Source organism: Cervus elaphus, chromosome 18 (assembly GCF_910594005.1).
Source record: "Cervus elaphus chromosome 18, mCerEla1.1, whole genome shotgun sequence".
Taxonomy (NCBI): Eukaryota; Metazoa; Chordata; class Mammalia; order Artiodactyla; family Cervidae; genus Cervus; species Cervus elaphus.
In genome coordinates this window covers 55067562-55085385 of record NC_057832.1, presented here as the reverse complement: position 1 = coordinate 55085385, position 17824 = coordinate 55067562, and the positions used below count along the sequence as shown (strand labels likewise).

At 39.9% G+C, this 17824-nt stretch overlaps 1 protein-coding gene across 1 annotated transcript in view; it reads left to right on the top strand.

Moving 5' to 3' along the window:
- PUS7 (pseudouridine synthase 7) overlaps positions 1-14438 on the top strand; it is a 51927-nt gene extending 37489 nt beyond the window's left edge. The window contains exons 8-16 of the mRNA XM_043872088.1: positions 899-1027; positions 1686-1811; positions 5323-5384; positions 6228-6388; positions 7670-7796; positions 9013-9114; positions 11562-11691; positions 12635-12726; positions 13329-14438. Coding sequence (XP_043728023.1) covers positions 899-1027; positions 1686-1811; positions 5323-5384; positions 6228-6388; positions 7670-7796; positions 9013-9114; positions 11562-11691; positions 12635-12726; positions 13329-13465 — 1066 coding nt within the window. The 3' untranslated portion in view covers positions 13466-14438. The remainder of the gene's footprint in view (positions 1-898; positions 1028-1685; positions 1812-5322; positions 5385-6227; positions 6389-7669; positions 7797-9012; positions 9115-11561; positions 11692-12634; positions 12727-13328) is intronic.
- Positions 14439-17824: the final 3386 nt, after the last annotated feature.

Here is a 17824-nt window from a genome sequence, read left to right as displayed (position 1 = left end):
GTGAAAATCTGTCAAACAGATCTGTCCATATAACATATATTAGAAGCTTACTGAGAAATTCCAAAGGGAGAGAAGATAATAGGAACACTTACGTGTACAGAAAGTATTTCTAGAGGGATATACAAGAAACTGTTCATGTTGGCTGCCAGTGGAGCAGGGTATTGAGGGACAGAGATACAGCAGAGGCTTTCTGGTACTGTATTTCTTTTTTTACATGTATTGCTATTAAAGAAGTTAGTGAGTTTTCCATGAAAACTTTGTAATACCTTTTAAATGATAGCAGGAAAGTATAGATTATGGTAATAGGATTCTGACTAAATATATATAGTCAGATAAAGATCGTATACATGTATCTGACATGTGTTTAAGAAAGAAAGAATAGGGGGAAATTCAAAGTTAGATACTAACAGATTTTTTTTTTATCTGATGAGACTGAGTTTTTTTTTCTTCTGTATTTCTCCAAGTTTTCTGTAGTGCGATTACAACACGGTGGACAAAAATAAAAATATGATTCTTTTTTAATGCTTAGTAAGAAATTTTTTTACCTGTAGGAATTGCTCTCTGCTCCCTTTCTCACCCTTCTCCCCTCACAAAAAGTAGAACGTTTCAAACAGAATTGTTCCATTATTAGTATGCAAGTAACATGAGACTCTGAAGAATATAACGATGGCCCAGGTTACGTCATTCCAGCAGGAACAGGTGTCCTCGGGCGGAGGAACACCCCAGGGCCGAGTGAGAGGCGGACTCACCCCCCGGCCTTGATGCCTTTCACTGCTGTCACCACAGCTTCTAGTTCATTTTAAGCTGCCATTTTCTGTCATAAACTGTCCTGGATCATATTAGCCAGGTAGCATGTCGTGACCATCTTTCTGCTCCTTTTACATTTTGTATTTTTTAGAATAACTGCACAAAGACTTGCCCACTTGAACAAGTGCTTGATGAACTTTAAGCTGGGGAATTTCAGCTATCAGAAGAACCCTCTGAAATTAGGAGAGCTTCAAGGAAATCACTTCACGGTTGTCCTCAGGTAAAGAGCTGCGGCGCGGAGTACAGACCAGGGAGGATCTTCTCGGATCACCTTGAGTCTCCTCGGAATAGTTGTTAATTCCAGTGAGCTGGCACCAGTGGCGGCCCAGGAAGCTGAGGTGGGGTCCGATGGAGCTGGGAGAGCAAACCCAGCTGTGGTGTTTGTACCAATACAGCCACCCCTCCGCTCACTCGGCGCCACCTTTGGAGTGAGGCCGTCCCCTTGAAATACAAAAGACGGCCTACGCTTCCACCTGCCTAGAAGAGGCAGCTTCATAGACACAGAAAGGTAGAATAAAGGTTACCGGGGGTGTGAGGTGGGGAGGTGAAGAGTTACTGTTCAGTACCTGGAGTTTCAGTTTGAGAAGCTGAAACAGTTCAGGAAGTATGTAGTGGTAGAGGTTGCACAACACCTTGAACGTACTTAATGCTACCATATTGCATACGTAGAAATGGCTAAAATGGTAAATTTTGTGTTGTGTACACTTGGCAGTTTTTAAAAAGACAAAGTCCTCGGGAAGTAGAGAGAAAGCTCCACAGGACCAGGGAGAGGCACAGATCAAGCCACTTAGGATTTGCATCCCTGAGTGTGTTTGCCTGTAAATTTTTTTCTCTGGGTCATTTGGTGTTGTTTCCACCCCCCCCCGCCGCCCCCCCAGAAATATAACAGGAACTGATAACCAAGTGGAGCAAGCCATGAACTCTCTCAAGGAGATTGGGTTTATCAACTACTACGGAATGCAAAGGTTCGGAACCACAGCTGTCCCCACATATCAAGTTGGAAGGTTTGTATTTAATTTTTTAACTTTTGTCCGAAAGAACTCTCTCATTTAAAAAAAAAAAGAAGAAGCAGGATTTTTTTTTTTGGTCAGTGATGTTTTTAGTTATTTCTAGATTTCCTGGAAAACTGGACCACACGAATCCTTTTAGATGACCAACTGATCCACAGCCTCCTTCTAAGTTTTGTTCCGTTTTATGATAGTTCATGTACAAGGTGAAAAAGTAAGTCAGGGTTCAAAGAGCTTTAACCTGATGAGTCAGTTTTTCTCTCCCACCTAATAGCCCATCCAGGGATTCTGTTTTCTTTTACACAGATAAATCTTGGCTCAGTAAGTGACCCAGCAGTAGCGGTTGGGTTAACTCGAGCCCAGAGTAGCCTGAAGGAGACGTGTAGTTCATGGTCTCTGTTAACAGGTGCTTCCTAATTTCTTAAACTGGTACCTGCCCTTCCCTCACCCTTTAAAGAAAGTGGTGTAGGATGCAGTGAGCACACAAAATTTATTTTAAGAACTCTCTGATCAGCTTTGTGATAATAGGAAATCCCTCTTGGTGAGCTGGGGTGGGAATCCCGTCAGTAAATACTTGGGTTGATAAGCTTACTTACACTATCCTGCTGTCTGTGGATACTGTGTTACCTAAATGATTATTCACATGGCAGTTAGGATTGGGAAGCTTGAGTTGGAAGTGATCTGAGAGATGATTTAGTTCATGTTCTTCCTGGCACTTCAGATTCTTTGCTTTAGCAAAGGTGAAATTTGGGCTTGGGGAGGCAACTCGAGCCCACTGGTTTGTCAGCTGCAGTCCTGAGAGGAGAGGGGTCTTCTCAACTTCACTCCATGATTTCAGCAGCTGACTCTATGAAGTTGCATTTGTTCACACATCCTTAAGAGCACACAATGAAAATATCTTGTAGTATTTCCTCTACCTCTCTGAGGCTGTGTTGTGAGGGTAAAAAGCTCAGGCAAAAGGGGGAAATTCTTTGGCAGTCCAATGGTTAGAACTCCATGCTTCACTGCCAAGGGACTTGGGTTCAGTCCCTGGTTAGGGAGCAAAGATCCCACACGCCACATGGAATGGCAAAAAAATAATAAAACAAAAACCACTCATATAATTCAATAACAACAAAAAAACCTAATTTAAAAATGGGCAAAGAACTTAACTGTTCCCCAGAGAAGATACACAGATGCCTAATAAACACATGAAAAGATGTTCAGTACCACTAATTATTAGGGAAATGTACATCAAAACCACAGTAGGATATGACTTTGTACCCGTTAGAATGGCTATTATTTAAAAAAAAAAACAAAAAGGGAAAGAAAATAAGTGTTGGATGTGGAGAAATTGCAGCCCTTGCACACTGCAGGTGAGAATATAAAATGGAACTGCCATTGTATAAATGATATGGACAGTCCCCAAAAACTAAAACACAGAGCTACTACTGTATGATTCTGCAGTTCCATCTCTGGATGTATATCCAAAAGAAATAAAAACACTCAACAGATATTTATACACCTATGTTGAGAAGAGCATTGTTCACAATAGCCAAATGGTAGAAGCAGCCAAATAGGTGTCCATTAACAGAGGAACTGATAAACAGAATGTCCACAGATGCAGTGGGATGCAGCCTTAAAAAGGAAGGCAGTTTTGACACATGCTACAGTATGAATAAACCTGAAGACTTTTATGCTAAGTGAAATAAGCCAGTCACAAAGGGACAAACACTATGTAATTCCTCTTATCTGCAGTTCTTAGAGTAGTCAAATGCATAGACAAAGTAGAATGGTGGATGCCAGGAGCTGTAAGGAGAGGAAAGAAGGAGTTCCTGTCTACTGAATTCTGAATTGATCATGAAAGATTGAAGAGCCCTGGAGGCAGATGGTCCTGATGGTTATACGACAGTGTGGCTGGACTTAATGCCACAGAACTGTCCACTTAAAAATAGCTGAAATGGTAAATTTTATGCTATATATACTTTACATGGTTTATAAAAGAAGGTGAAAAAAGGAAAGATACTAATAATATCAGAAAAGTAGAAACCATTTTAACATAGGGTGGCTTATTGTAAACCACATATATCCATCTTTACTATGGTGACATATACTGAACCTTCACGCGTGTGATAGTATCTTAAAAGTGTAATGTAAGAAGTCTCGTAGTTAAGCAATTCTACATTATGCCAAGTGTTGGCACACCTTTTCTGTGGAGGATCAGGTCATAAAGAGTTAGACTTCGTGGGCCACAGAGTGTGTCCGGCAGCTCCTCAGCACTGTTGGTACAGGGTGACAGCAACCAGAGATAGCACACAGGGTAATGAGCATGGCTGGTTTTCAGTGGAACTGTTTACAAAGTCAGGTGGCCAGCCAGAGAACAAAGGTGTTTGGACACGGAAGTCTTTTTTCATGGTATTTGGTGCACCACCACCTGGTCCTGATAGCACTGTGCTCTTTTTGGAAATATTACTGAAGGCCTAGGCCAGCTGAAGAATGTTTTACTCAGGAGGGTGTTTTAAGACTGTTGGGACATGGCTTGTTCCAGGACTTCAAGAATGGCCAGCAGTGGGATATCTTTTAGAATAATTCATTGTACTAGTAGGTTAAAAATCTAGTAGATTAGTTAGTAGATTAGTAGTAGATTACTAGTTAGTTAACGCGTAGGTTAAAAATGTGGTCTCATTAATATAGACAGTAGCATTTTACATAAAACACAAATATCTCATATAGATTAACTTAAATGTGAAAAATAAAAACCCTAGTTAAGTAGAAAAACAGAAAAATTAATAGGAGGGATTTTTGTTTTCTGGTGGTAGGGAAGAGCTTTCTGACTCCAAGCCCAGAAATCTTAATGAGGAAAAAATGTTCAGATATGATACACGAAATATATCCTCTGTGTGGCAAAAGATAGTATAATAAAAGTAAAAGGAAAAATAGCATACACGTAAAGATGAAGCAGGTCTTGAAATCTACACTCTGAAGTGTTAACAGTGTTTGTTTTTTAGAGGTTAGATACCGGTAACCTCCTTTCTTCTGTACTGTTTAATTTTATAGAAACATGTACAACTTATAATCAGCAAAAGTAAAGATACTTCCATTTTGGTGAGAATTATAATGCAGAAAGATAAACTGTATTTATTCTCTTTACCTAGGCGAGAAATTTTTTAGTACAGGGGAGAAATTTTTTGAAAGTTTCAAATAAATATTGATATGTAAAGACTGACTTATACAAATAATACCATGTATAACAGCTTAAAGCATGACTAGGTAGTATTTGTACTGTATAGCATTTTAAAAATGAGATGATACTAAATGATATAAATGTTATATTCTTAATTTTCTTCTCTCTTTTTAGTTCTTTTGACATTTACATTTGAAACCTGTGTCATTATATCAATATTAGTTTTTCTGCTTTTAAGTTTAATAAAATATATAAAGTTAACATGATTTGTTGGCTCTACAAATTTGGGCAGATAAAACTCATCTTAATGCAAAATTAAGTAAAATAAATGCTGTTTAATTTTAGAGCTATACTACAAAATTCCTGGGCTGAAGTCATGGATTTAATATTGAAACCCCGTTCTGGAGGTGAGAATAAAAATAATCTTAAGAAAAAAAAAAAAAGGAATATATGACTCAATATTCATGAAATTGCTTTGAATAATAAAAGTATAGGTGCAAATTGGCATCATTATTTCAGAATTTTTGCATCTTTATTTTCGTACAAGTCTTATGTATATATTAGAGACTTATAATTTATCTCTTATTTTCAGCTCTTTAGCTCAAGCTCATCTAATTTATTAACTCATAAATGAATACATTCATTTCTTTGTGTACTACTAAATCTCTGAACGTATAGGAATCCAAACAGATTTCAGTGGTGGTTAATTTGTTATAAAAACAGAGTGTAATATAATATAAAAACTTGGAGAAAGCACAGAGAATTTTTGTTTGAAGAGTTCATTAGAAATTCTAATGTCATACTGTATTGAAAAAAGATTTAAGTATCACTTTATAAATCACCAAAATAATTATGTCCACTGTAGATGATTATTCATTTGCACATTAAAAAGAGATAAGGTGGTCTAATTTTATGGAAAGTTTCCCATTACATTCGACAATACAGTAGAAAGAGAGGGAAGGAAGAAAGGGCTGCCTAGGTTTTGTCTGATGTTGAGTCGGCTTGGCAGTGCTCAGTGGTCGACTTTAAGTCCTGAGATGGTAGCATGAAAGCCATCTAGTTCTGTAAGCTCTCTGCCTTTCCTGTCTTTTCATTTCTGATTATTGCTCTCAGGTGAGCAGAAGCTCTTCCGAGTACCTCTGTCACAAATAGCAGTTCCTAATTTTGTCTTCTCTGTGAAATGTTTTAAGTTATGAAAGTCTGTCTTCTGGACAAACTGTTTAATCACAGCTTTTTTCCCCCCCTTCCAGCTGAAAAGGGGTACTTGGTTAAATGCAGGGAAGAATGGGCGAAGACCAAAGACCCAGCCGCTGCCCTCCGAAAACTACCTGTCAAAAGGTGTGTGGAAGGGCAGCTTCTCCGAGGACTTTCAAAATACGGAATGAAGAATATAGTCTCGGCATTTGGCATAGTGAGTGCAATTTGTGAAGTCAGGCCCTGACTCAAGGTCGCTTACTGCTTTGAAATTTTTATCTTTAAATTTTTCTAAATTTCAAAAGAACAGAAGGTAAATAAGGCTCCTTTGGCGATCTCTGAGAGCTGTGTTAGCTGAGTAGTCCTTGTTTAGACCCTGGATGGTGACCAGGGAGGGCGGCGGGTGCAGACAGTGGAACGGTGACGATTAACATGGAGAGCATGAAAAAAACACCCGTGTGAGGAGGTTCGATTTAAATGAAGTATTAATGTCTTGGTATTTGAGAAATCAGAACCCATCATAGAGGTCATTTCTTGGTCACTCTCCAGCATCAGAATGTAACCTGTCTCAGTGAGAGGGTTACACAGTAAGTGGTCTCATTGACTACATTTTAGTGTGGTTTCTCTGGGTACCATCCTGGTGAGTATAGCCTATATTTGTGTTTGGATACCATAATCCCAATAGACTAAAAGTTTAAGTTGTTAAGTTTTGCTTGTTGTTCCCCAGATGTACTGCCAAAAAATCAGGATTCCTGTTCCAGGAAATTAGTTGTCAATCAGTCATATAGGCTTTTGCCTTCTGTACAACTAGAAAACACTGTTAGCTCTATGATTGATGTGTAAGTTCCTTGAGCTTGAAGTCTGTGTCTTTGAGTTAGTGCAGGGGTCCCCAGCCCCTGGGCCACCCGTCTGTGGCCTGTTAGGAGCCAGGCGGCACGGCAGGAAGTGAGCAGTCAGTGAGTGAGAGACGCTTGTTTATGGATGGAGATCTGTATTTACAGCCACTCCTTATCTCTTGCATTGTTGCCTGAGCTCCGCCTCCTGTCAGATCCCGCCTCCTGCCTCCTGGTGGCTTAGTAAGCATAATGCACTTGGATCATCCCAGCCCTCCCCACCCTTTGTGTCCCTGGAAAAATTGTCTTTCACGAAACCAGTCAACTGGTGCCAAAAAAGTTGGGAACTGCTGATGTAGAGTATGAATTCCAAAGCACTTGTTTTCTTCACGTTCACGTCTGCACTGTGTGGGTACGAAACGGGAGCTGCTGCTGGTTGTGAATACCTTGCAGCCTGAGGGGTTCCGTCTCTGAAGTTGGTTGCCATGTATCAGTCACTGTCTCTGTAAGCTCTTAGAAAAAATGGGAGATGGGAGTTAGGAGTTTCTTACATGAGATGCGCCACTTAACAAATCGGATGTCTGGGCAAGTACAGTACTTTTAGTATTCAGAATTTTTTTTTTCTCTTTTTTTTTCCTCTTGCTTGTTTTTTTCCCTCCCCTCAGATACCAAGAAACAATCGCTTAATGTACATTCACAGCTATCAGAGCTACGTGTGGAACAACATGGTGAGCAAGAGGATTGACGAGTATGGGCTGAAACCTGTGCCCGGCGACCTTGTTCTTAAAGGAGGTAAAAGGCAGACACCATCCTTACTCAGCCCACCTTGCAGTCGGTTGTTTGACACTAGTGCTGAAAATCCAGCCTGGCTTCTGGTTAAGATAGAGAGCTTGTGTCTGGTAAGCTTGAGATGAAAGGACAGTTTAAGCTCAGACTGACTGGTTTAGATCTGTTATCTTTAAAGAAAAATGCTTCTGAGTTGAAAATATGCACCTTAGTCTCCATTGTCTTAACTAGGATAAGATTTGGAATAAGTGTTGCCTAAAATCCCTTTCCAGATCCTAACCTGAGTCTGTCAAATACTTCTCTACACCTCTGAATGTGCTTCAGCCTCCCTGCTGTTCTAGGTCAGCCTTAAAGAGTTTCTTTTAGTCAGCACAAGACTGGAGCTCACTTTGCTTGGGGGCTGTGATGTAATAGACTTTTAGTGCATACGCAGTGCCTGACATGTTCATAAAATGTGCAGACAGCCCCATCTGCTATTGACCCCTTACTGTGTGCCAGGCCTTCTAAACCCTTTACTTTAAAGCTCACAGTGTTGCTGTGAAATACGCTGTTTTTCAGACGAGGTTCAGTCACTCACCCTAAGGTTCCACAGCTGGTTTTAAAAAAAGAGAAAGTTGGGAATTGAACTAACTCTATTTCCAAAGTCCATGTTCTCCTGGTGTAGTCTGCCCCGAAACTGTCTGGGGACAGCCTGCTCATCTGTAGGTGTGCCCAGTAAATCCACTAGAGCTTTTCATTTGTACAGAAATTTTAATTAATTTTTTCCTGATTTAATTTTTCCTTATCCAATATTGGTCACATCTGGTGGGTTTTAATGTCCCCTGTGCCACCACATTTCATCCTCTAAATACTGACTGGGTTGTCTTTTTTTCCCATAGTTTATTCTTGTAGCAAAATGCACTCATTGTGATAGCTTTCAAGATTGTATTTTGTAGTATTATTTGAGGAGAAAGCTAAAGGTATTCCTAAAGCTTGAGGTTTGCAGCTGAGAAATAGTTTACTGTACGTTTTCTGCTCTTTCTAAATCCATATTTATTTCTTAAATAGATAAATAGAAAAGATAGAAAGGCATATATTCCAAATTAATTTCTTTAAGCTTCATGGGCCACTGAACCAATGTATCAGCTTGCATTTCTGATTGCTTAGATGTATGTAATTTTAGAAGATTGGGCTCATGAAAATGCTGCCCATATTCTTAATTTATTCATTGGTGTATTTTCAGCCACAGCCACCTTTATTGAGGAAGATGATGTTAATAATTACTCCATCCATGATGTGGTAATGCCTTTGCCTGGTTTTGATGTTATCTACCCCAAGCATAAAAGTAAGTTCCCTGTATGGGGAAAATAGTTAAAGTCTAACATAATTAAGCCATTGGCACCCAAGAGTACAGAGAGAGAAAAGGAAGATCAGTATTAATTTCCATCAGACTTGAAAAAAATGTTTAGATTTCAAATATTGTAAGCCATGTTTACTTGTAAAAGTCTCCCTGATATGGATGCATTCAGATGGATGATTTAAATTAAGAAACCAGATGGTGGAGATCGTGGTGGTAGTGACAGTGTTGGTATTGTTGTTGCTGTTATTGTTGGCGCCATTATTTAAATTTCTGAAATTCGCTAATTCTTATTAAAGATGGGAGAATTTGGAAAGCGTCATTGAGAAAGTGATTGAATGATTCTACTTTGTGGTGGTTTAGTTGCTAAGTTGTATCTGACTCTTTGCAACCCCACCCCTGGTGGGGATCCTCCCAACCCAGGAATCAAACTTGGGTCTCCTGCATCGCAGGCAGATTCTTTATGGACCGAGTTGCTAGAGAAGCCCCAATTCTACTTTAACATTGCTTTTTTAAAAGCTTTTTGTTTTTTAACCATATAAGTAATGTCTGTTCATTGGGCTCAGAGGTTTATAAACTGGAAACTTAGAAATTTCCAGAAACTTAGAAAGTTTATAAAATGGAAATTCCCTACCCTTATTTCCCATGTCCCAGAGGCTGTTGAAAATTACTTTTGTACCTTCATGGATGCCATTGGCGGGGGGTGGCGGCGGGGTGGGGATGGTTGTTCAAGGATTCAGAACTTGAAAAAAAGGAAGCAGCCCTGAGTGTGGGACCAACTTGGTGGAACTGACCCTGAAAGTTTACTCCTCACCAGGGCTGCTCTGTAGGAGGTGTTTTCCTGTTTAAAAATCTTTTCTCTTGAGAGGGCAGAATTAGTTTACTTATTGATGTTATATTCCTTGAAATTACAGAATGCTGAGGATTAGCACCCTTCTTTTATAAGGCAAATACTTATGAAAGAGTTGAGTGGTTATCTTCCACTCACGTGTTGACTTAATCACATTGCTGTGTTAGGTTGGCCTCGTGGAGGGAGAAGGATTAGAGGAGAGCGGGAGAACGAGTAAGGGAGGCACATGCCCGAGGACGTGGCCTACCTGTGCTGCGTGGATGGTGCGCGTGGCCCGGTGGGGAACCCAGGAGACGGGTACCGGGAGCTAGAGAAGGAGGCACGGAGGTTCTCAGAACCACACTTGCCCTCTTTCCGAGAGAGAAAAAGAAAACATTCTTTTCTTCTTTCTGGTACCTCTCAAGGTCAGAAACTTTGGGTTAGGCGGCATCACTTACTCAGCACAGCCTTTGACGGAGCCGTAGTGGGGACGTTGTGGCCGTGGCAGGGCTCACAGGCTGGCTGGGTGGCGGCCCCGGCGTGTGGATTCATGACATAGGCATTTTGATAGCAGCGCTCAGTCAGAGAGCCCAGCTGTCCTCATAGGTGGGTTTGAGGTCTTTCCTTGACCCTGGTCTGCCTAACATTTTTTTACAAATGACTTGAATAAGAAATCTGATTAGCATGTTTGCAAGTAGTATTACCCAAAATAGTTAATTATATGAAAAGTAAGTATTTAAAAGGCATTTAAAGTACCACAGAGGGCATTTAATATGGTTAAATGTAAATTCTCACATTTATGTTCAAAGAGCAAATGTATAAACGGAAAAGGCTACTTTGGTGGTAGTCTTCATAAAAGCTCTCCAGTGTTACTATAATATAAGTCTGTTACCCAAGGCAGATTAGGACTCGGTGGGGACTACAGAACATTTGGGGGAACATGGGTCTAGAGAAGAGATGGCTTAAAGTCCCAGTACTTATGAACACATGTGGAAGGGGGCAGTTAATCTGTGTCTGAAAGCAGTCAACAGAAGTCACACAAAGAGCATGTCGGTTTGGCAAAGGAAGATCTTTCCAATAATTGCGTGCCTCACGAGGTAGTAGCTCCCTATGGATGGCAACGTGCAAGCAAAGGCTGGGTGCCTGTCTCTGGTGTTATAAAAAAAGATTCTACATCAGGTGCGAGGGTGAGCCAGATGGTATTCCCAGGTCTCTTATTTTTATACATTTATTTATAACTACCTTCTTCTGGAAAGAGTTTGAGGCTCTGTGTATAGTCTCTTCCAACTCTGAGTACATGTAAGTTGCAGTTGAGTAATTTCTGATGAAATGGTCTTTTGTGCCTGGCTTGGGAACCTTATACCCAGATACTGTGTCTGGTGGGAGAGATAATCTACAAGTCGGAAACAAACCTAAACTGGACACACCTAGTACTAGTTAGTAAGGCAGTAAATTTTAATTCTAGAGAACAGGTTGGATTATAAGTTGATGTGACTAATTTTGTTAAGATGATCTAACTGGACTTTTGTTACCTTTTTTGTAGTCAAGCTCAGGGTAGCTTGCTGACATGCTGCATTCCACCTAACTTTTTTGTGTTTTTTATTAGTTAGTGAAGCCTACAGGGAGATGCTCACAGCAGACAATCTTGATATTGACAACATGAGACACAAAATTAGAGATTATTCCTTATCAGGGGCCTACCGAAAGATCATTATTCGTCCTCAGAATGTCAGCTGGTGAGTAATAGTCTTGAATGAAATAGAACTGAATTACTGTGTGAGATTTTAAGCTTTTGCATCACGTAAATATTTTTCAGTGCTTACATCCTGGTATATATGAGTTTTATTATTGTTATTAAATAGTATTATCATAACTACGACTATTCAGTATTTTTCAAGTTATCAGGAGATAAATGAATTCAAATATAGTGAAAGTGGCTAAGTTTACATCTTATTGATATTGGTAAATTATTGAAGAGATGTGCTGAGAATGAACTTTTTCCCTGTTTCTAAAGAAACTTGATATTTTCTAGTTATCTTACTCAGCTGTGAGTTCCACACTGTTATGATTGTTTCAATATCATGTTTCTAGAGAGAAAAAGGCATTTGTATTAACCCATTTTAAAATACCTTAATACTTAGTAATATGTAAAGCTTTATTTGATAATTAAAAACTTAAAGCCTGGACCAGTTGCCCACCATCAGGAAATGCTGTCATTTCCTTTTCTCTGTCTCCTCTTCTCCCTTGGCCTCCTCCCTCCTGTCTTCTGGATTGTGGGAAGAGGTTGGCAGAGTTGTCCTTGCTCTTGCCCGCTCTGGAGAGCAGTTTCTCAAAATGACACAGTGTTGTTAGTGGTGATAACCACTCTGGAAGAAATATAAATGCTGTGATTAATTCAGTCGCAGCTCTGCCAAGTGAAGTTTACTACATATCAACCACATACAAAAGAATTTCCATCCTAGGGAAACATCTCTCGTCTTTCACATAGATTGCCATCATTTGTCACTTTGCTGTGTAGTATTTGTATATAAAATCTAGCCTTATTCTGTTACTGAATAGTCTCACCTAGAATTATCTATACTAGGCCTATGTGTTTTTCTTAAGCAAATGATGATGAGCACCCTAGTACCTGTTATAGAAATTCACATTCACACTTTTCTTTCTTTATATGTTTTGAAGGGAAGTTGTTGCATATGATGATCCTAAAATTCCACTCTTCAACACAGATGTGGACAACCTGGAAGGTAAACCACCACCAGTGTTTGCTTCTGGTAAGTTTACTTAGCCATCAGTTCTTTGTCAACTTGGAGATGTTTTCTCATACAGAAACATATTTTTAAAAAACTTACCAACACCCACTGCCTCCCAACCCACTCTGTGATTTCTATTTTGTGTTTTGTCTTCTTAGTTTTAAGATTATAGCTGGAGGTCAGTGATTAAAGCAGTGTTTTGCACTGAAAATGAAAGAACATTTTAGGTGGTTATAGTATCATGTGATCGAATACCCTCCTCCCCACCATAAAGAGTTAACGAAGATGAGTGAAAATCCAGCATGAGAGTCTAAGACATTGTCTGCCTTCTCACCATCAAATTCTTGTTGCCTTTTCTTTGTCCAGTTTCACCGTGTGGTGAAAACATTGTACATGGGTTTTCTCTTCTGTCACCCACCCTTTTTAGGAAGGGTCCAGGTAGAATTACTGTAGAGAGTCAGCTGAATCCTCTACTTACAGATCCCTTTCTTCCATGCTCCTTCTCTGGGAAGCAGGCTGAGGAAAGGACCGCAGTTCTTTGTGTATGGAGATTACGTGACTCATACCAGGCTGTCTGCAGCTGCCTTACTTTTCTGTCTGTTGTCTCCTTTCTTGCCTGGCAGAAGGCAAATACAGAGCTCTGAAGATGGATTTTTCTCTCCCTCCTTCTACCTACGCGACCATGGCCATTCGCGAAGTGCTTAAAATGGATACCAGCATCAAGAACCAGACCCAGCTGAACACCACCTGGCTCCGCTGAGGCCTGTGTCCCCATATTAGAAAATGCCAACTTGTGTTGCTGGCATCCTGTTCATTTTCCTCTTAGTGCAGGCCCCTGTGTGGATTTTGGATCTTTGTAGTAAAAGACTATTTGTATTTTTCCAAGTTTTTATTAGCTTAATTTGCAATATTTGTACATATATAGAAATCGTGAGGCGCCTCATTTTAGTTCAGAGAATATGAATTGGTTAGAATATATTTCAGGTGCTTAAGTCATAGCAAAATGTCAGCTTTTATTGGCTTTATAATCATTTTAAAGAAATTTGGTTTAAAGTAGCAGTTTTATATTTTGCTACATTCTTGAAGGGCAATAGGAATTTTTAATGCATCTCTGAATGTATACAAAACAATGCATTTTAAGAGAAAATGCAATGAAACAAATATTGACTATGGATAATAATTAGTGACACCGCTCCCCTCAGAAAAACCCTATAAATATAAATAACAGTACTTATGCTCATATTAATAGTGGTAAAACATCCACAGGTTTATAAACACAAAAGTGATTGTTATTATCCATAAAGCAGGTTCAACTAAGTGTATATAGACTTTCCGGTTGCAATAGCTTTTGCATTTATTATTATCATGGCCTTGCAGGAGAGTTGCATCAATAGGGCTTTTTTTCTTTATGTAAACATGTGCAGCTATTTTTAGTTAAGGTCTACTTTTTACTCCAGGTGCCTTTTATGTTAACTCTTTCCGCTGGACTGATATTTGCCCAAAAATAAATGACAGAGAAGAAAACTTTTACAAACTTAACAAGGGCTCCTCCTATCAGCAGCATTCCCTTTGTTACCCATGGCGGAGGTCTTTCCAGTTCTGGCCATGCATCAAACTGTGCTCTGGTACGAAAGCATAAATATGCCTTTCCAAGGGTGTGTGACATTATTGTATCAATTTTTATTTTCTATCATTTCTAGAATCAAATACAATAAATCTTTTTTAAAACTCTGTCCTACTGGTAATATGAATAAATGACATAAAAACCTAAAACTGAATGCAAATGAGAATCTTGGCCTTGCTGAAGGCAAAGAACCAGGTGAACAAGGACTCCTCAGAAAAGGTGTGTCATGACCGAGTGTGGGATAATGACGGCATGTGGAATTATAGGACTGATAGACCCTGTGAAACTGTAGGCAAGGTGATTCTTACAGTAGCATGACTCACTCACCTTCCAGCGTGCCTTCTCGATGGAAGAGATAGGGATGGAGAAAAGTTGCCCTGCCAGGAGCATCACACCAGGGGAGTGTGGATGTTGTTCATCCTCTGTCTGGCAGTGGAAACAAGGTGGAAAACTGTTTCTTTAGCGCTGGTATTTTAGTGATGTCCATCACATTGTAGAGGTTAAAAAGGTTAGAACTCTCCTGGTTAATTAGCCTTTCAGCTGGCTAGCTTCTAAAGAATCTTCTGCCTCACAAGGACCAAAAGTATTAAATGTATATTGGACTGTTTGTACTTCCCAGTGCTAGCAAGTTATTCTTCATCAGACTGATTAGTGAGAAAGTATTTATTATGGGAGCCTAACTCTACATATTGCAAGTACATTCAGTACTTCTGCATTTATAAATTTACATTACTCCCCAAAAAAGAAGTGAGGCTAAACTTATGTTTTCTTCATTTTTAAAGTACTGTGGCTCTTTGTGACAAGTTAAGTTTACTGGCTGCATAAGCCGACTGCCAATTTGTATATGTCTCCTCTTAAACACCAGTGGAAAATAATGGTTCACGGCAGATTCTCAGAGCCATGTTGAGACTTGGGGACAATTAATCCTAGGGATTTGGTCTACTGGGAGAAATCATTGCCTTAGCATTTTGTTGTTAACACTTGGAGGCGGGTGACAGGATTCCTGAGGCAGATTAATGAAGCCTGGCAGCAACTTCATCCTTAACATAAAAGTATCTTTGTTTTCCTAAATTTTTACCTGAAAATAATAAAGGATGAGTATTTCTTATTATAATGTGAAAGCAGTTCCATATACTAATAGAAAAGTAAGCTCAGTAATCATAGTCTGACCAGCTGATTTGTTCATGGTTTTATGTAGTAGGTAATAACTAGACAGCTATGATACTAATAAAAATTTTTTTTTCCTGGTTGATTCCCGAATCAACTGAAAAATTGGTAGCAGCTGCAACAGCCCATCCGTACTTAAAACTCTGCCAGTTGTTCCAGGCTGTACAGATTAGCACAAACTGGTATGTATTTGCCCTGAGATGCATTTTGTGGTTAAAGATAAGGGTATGAGTGTGGGTACATAATACAAAATAGAATATATATAAATGTTATACTAACATTTTTTATCTGTGCTAATGTGTGTACATGTGGTATTTTGAGACATAAAAACAGTCTAGGAGCGTTGTACTCTGTGGTTAGCATGGGTGAAAATACAGTGGAAGAACCTCAAAGCCGGGGATGGCCAGTTTCTGCCCTTCATAAATTGAAGACCATACTTGCAAAACAAAGGATAATTGAAAGGTTTTTCTTTATTCAGTGAAATCTGCTTTCCTGTTTTATGGGGCTACATTCCTATAGGATAAAACTTCTGTTTTGAATGGCAAACTCCTTGGAAAATCAAGGGAAAAGTATGGACATTGTCTCCAGGGGAAAGAAAAGGGTAAAGTGTGTGTACACTCAGTGCACACACACACACACACACACATATGTGCCAACTTTGCATACAGTTTTCTGCACGTCAGTGTAATATTCAGCTAAGACCCCCTACTCTGAGTAAGTGCTTTCCAGACTTTAATGTGCATAGGAATCACCTGGTCTTGTTACAGTGCACGATATTTCAGGGAGTCCAGGTAGATTTGTGTTTCTAACAAAGTTCCAGAGGTGCTTACCCTACTGGTCTGCACACCACATTTGGGGAAGCAAGGCTGTAGGCTTGTAGTGTGCTGGGCAGTACAGCAGCCACTTGCCACGTGTGGTTAATTTAACAAAAAATAAAACTTAAAATTGAGTTTCCCAGTCACACTCGGCACAGTTCAGCAGCCCCATTGCCATATATGTGGATAGTAAGATAGCACTGCTCTGAGTAACAAATCCATCACCCAAGATACACGGGAGGTGTGACATCCAGTGATGCTAACGATGAAAGGCAAATGCTCAGGTACATGTGTTCCACAGGTGCAAGTGGGGTTACAGTGCTGTTAGGTCCAGGGCTTACACTGATGGCTTAACCAGGAAAAAGTCTTAGCTGCCGTCATTAAAAACTTTCCTTCCTGGCTGGCACACACTATGGCCTCTTATGAAAGCAGCAGCTACAGAAAACAAGAAGGGTTTAGGGTTCATATGGTTCTGTTGTCTTGAGGAGTGCTGTGATGATTGTGTTACAGATTTTTCACCCATACTGAAGACTCCTTCCAAGTGGCCAGTATATGAAAGAGGTGGCAGCAGAAAGCTGTAATGGGAGAGGTTATTCAGAGCCCTGTTCTCTGATACATACTCACCATCCCCATAAAAGCTCTAAATGTTTTTCTAGAGCAACTCTATCTGATAGAAATATGTGAGCTGCATATGTAATTTAAAATGTTGACTGCAGCCATGAAATTAAAAGGCACTTACTCCTTGGAAGGAAAGTTATGACCAACCTAGATAGCATATTAAAAATCAGAGACATTACTTTGCCAACAAAGGTCCGTCTGGTCAAGGCTATGGTTTTTCCACTGGTCATGTATGGATGTGAGAGTCGGACTATGAAGAAAGCTGAGAGCTGAAAAATTGATGCTTTTGAACTGTGGTGTTGGAGAAGACTCTTGAGAGTCCCTTGGACTGCAAGGAGATCCAACTAGTCCATCCTGAAGGAGATCAGTCCTGGGTGTTCATTGGAAGGACTGATGCTGAAGCTGAAACTCCAATACTTTGGCCACCTCATGCGAAGAGTTGACTCATTGGAAAAGACACTGATGCTGGGAGGGATTGGGGGCAGGAGGAGAAGGGGACGACAGAGGATGAGATAGCTGGATGACATCACTGACTCGATGGGCATGAGTTTGAGTAAACTCCGGGAGTTGGTGATGGACAGGGAGGCCTGGCGTGCTGCGATTCATGGGGTCGCAAAGAGTCGGACACGATTGAGCGACTGAACTGAACTGAACTGTCTGAATAATCACATTGAGTCTGTTTCAAAATACCGTGTACATTTTACACTTAACAACACATCTCAGTTTGGATTAGCCACATTTCAGTTATTCAATAGCCACATGTGGCCAATGGCTACCATATTAGACAATAAGGTTTTGAAAGATCACTTCTTTGCCTGTCATTGGTATAGTGGTAAATTTGTCTTGAGTATTAAGGTTTAACTTGTAAAACTGGGAATATGTAAGTTGGGAGTAA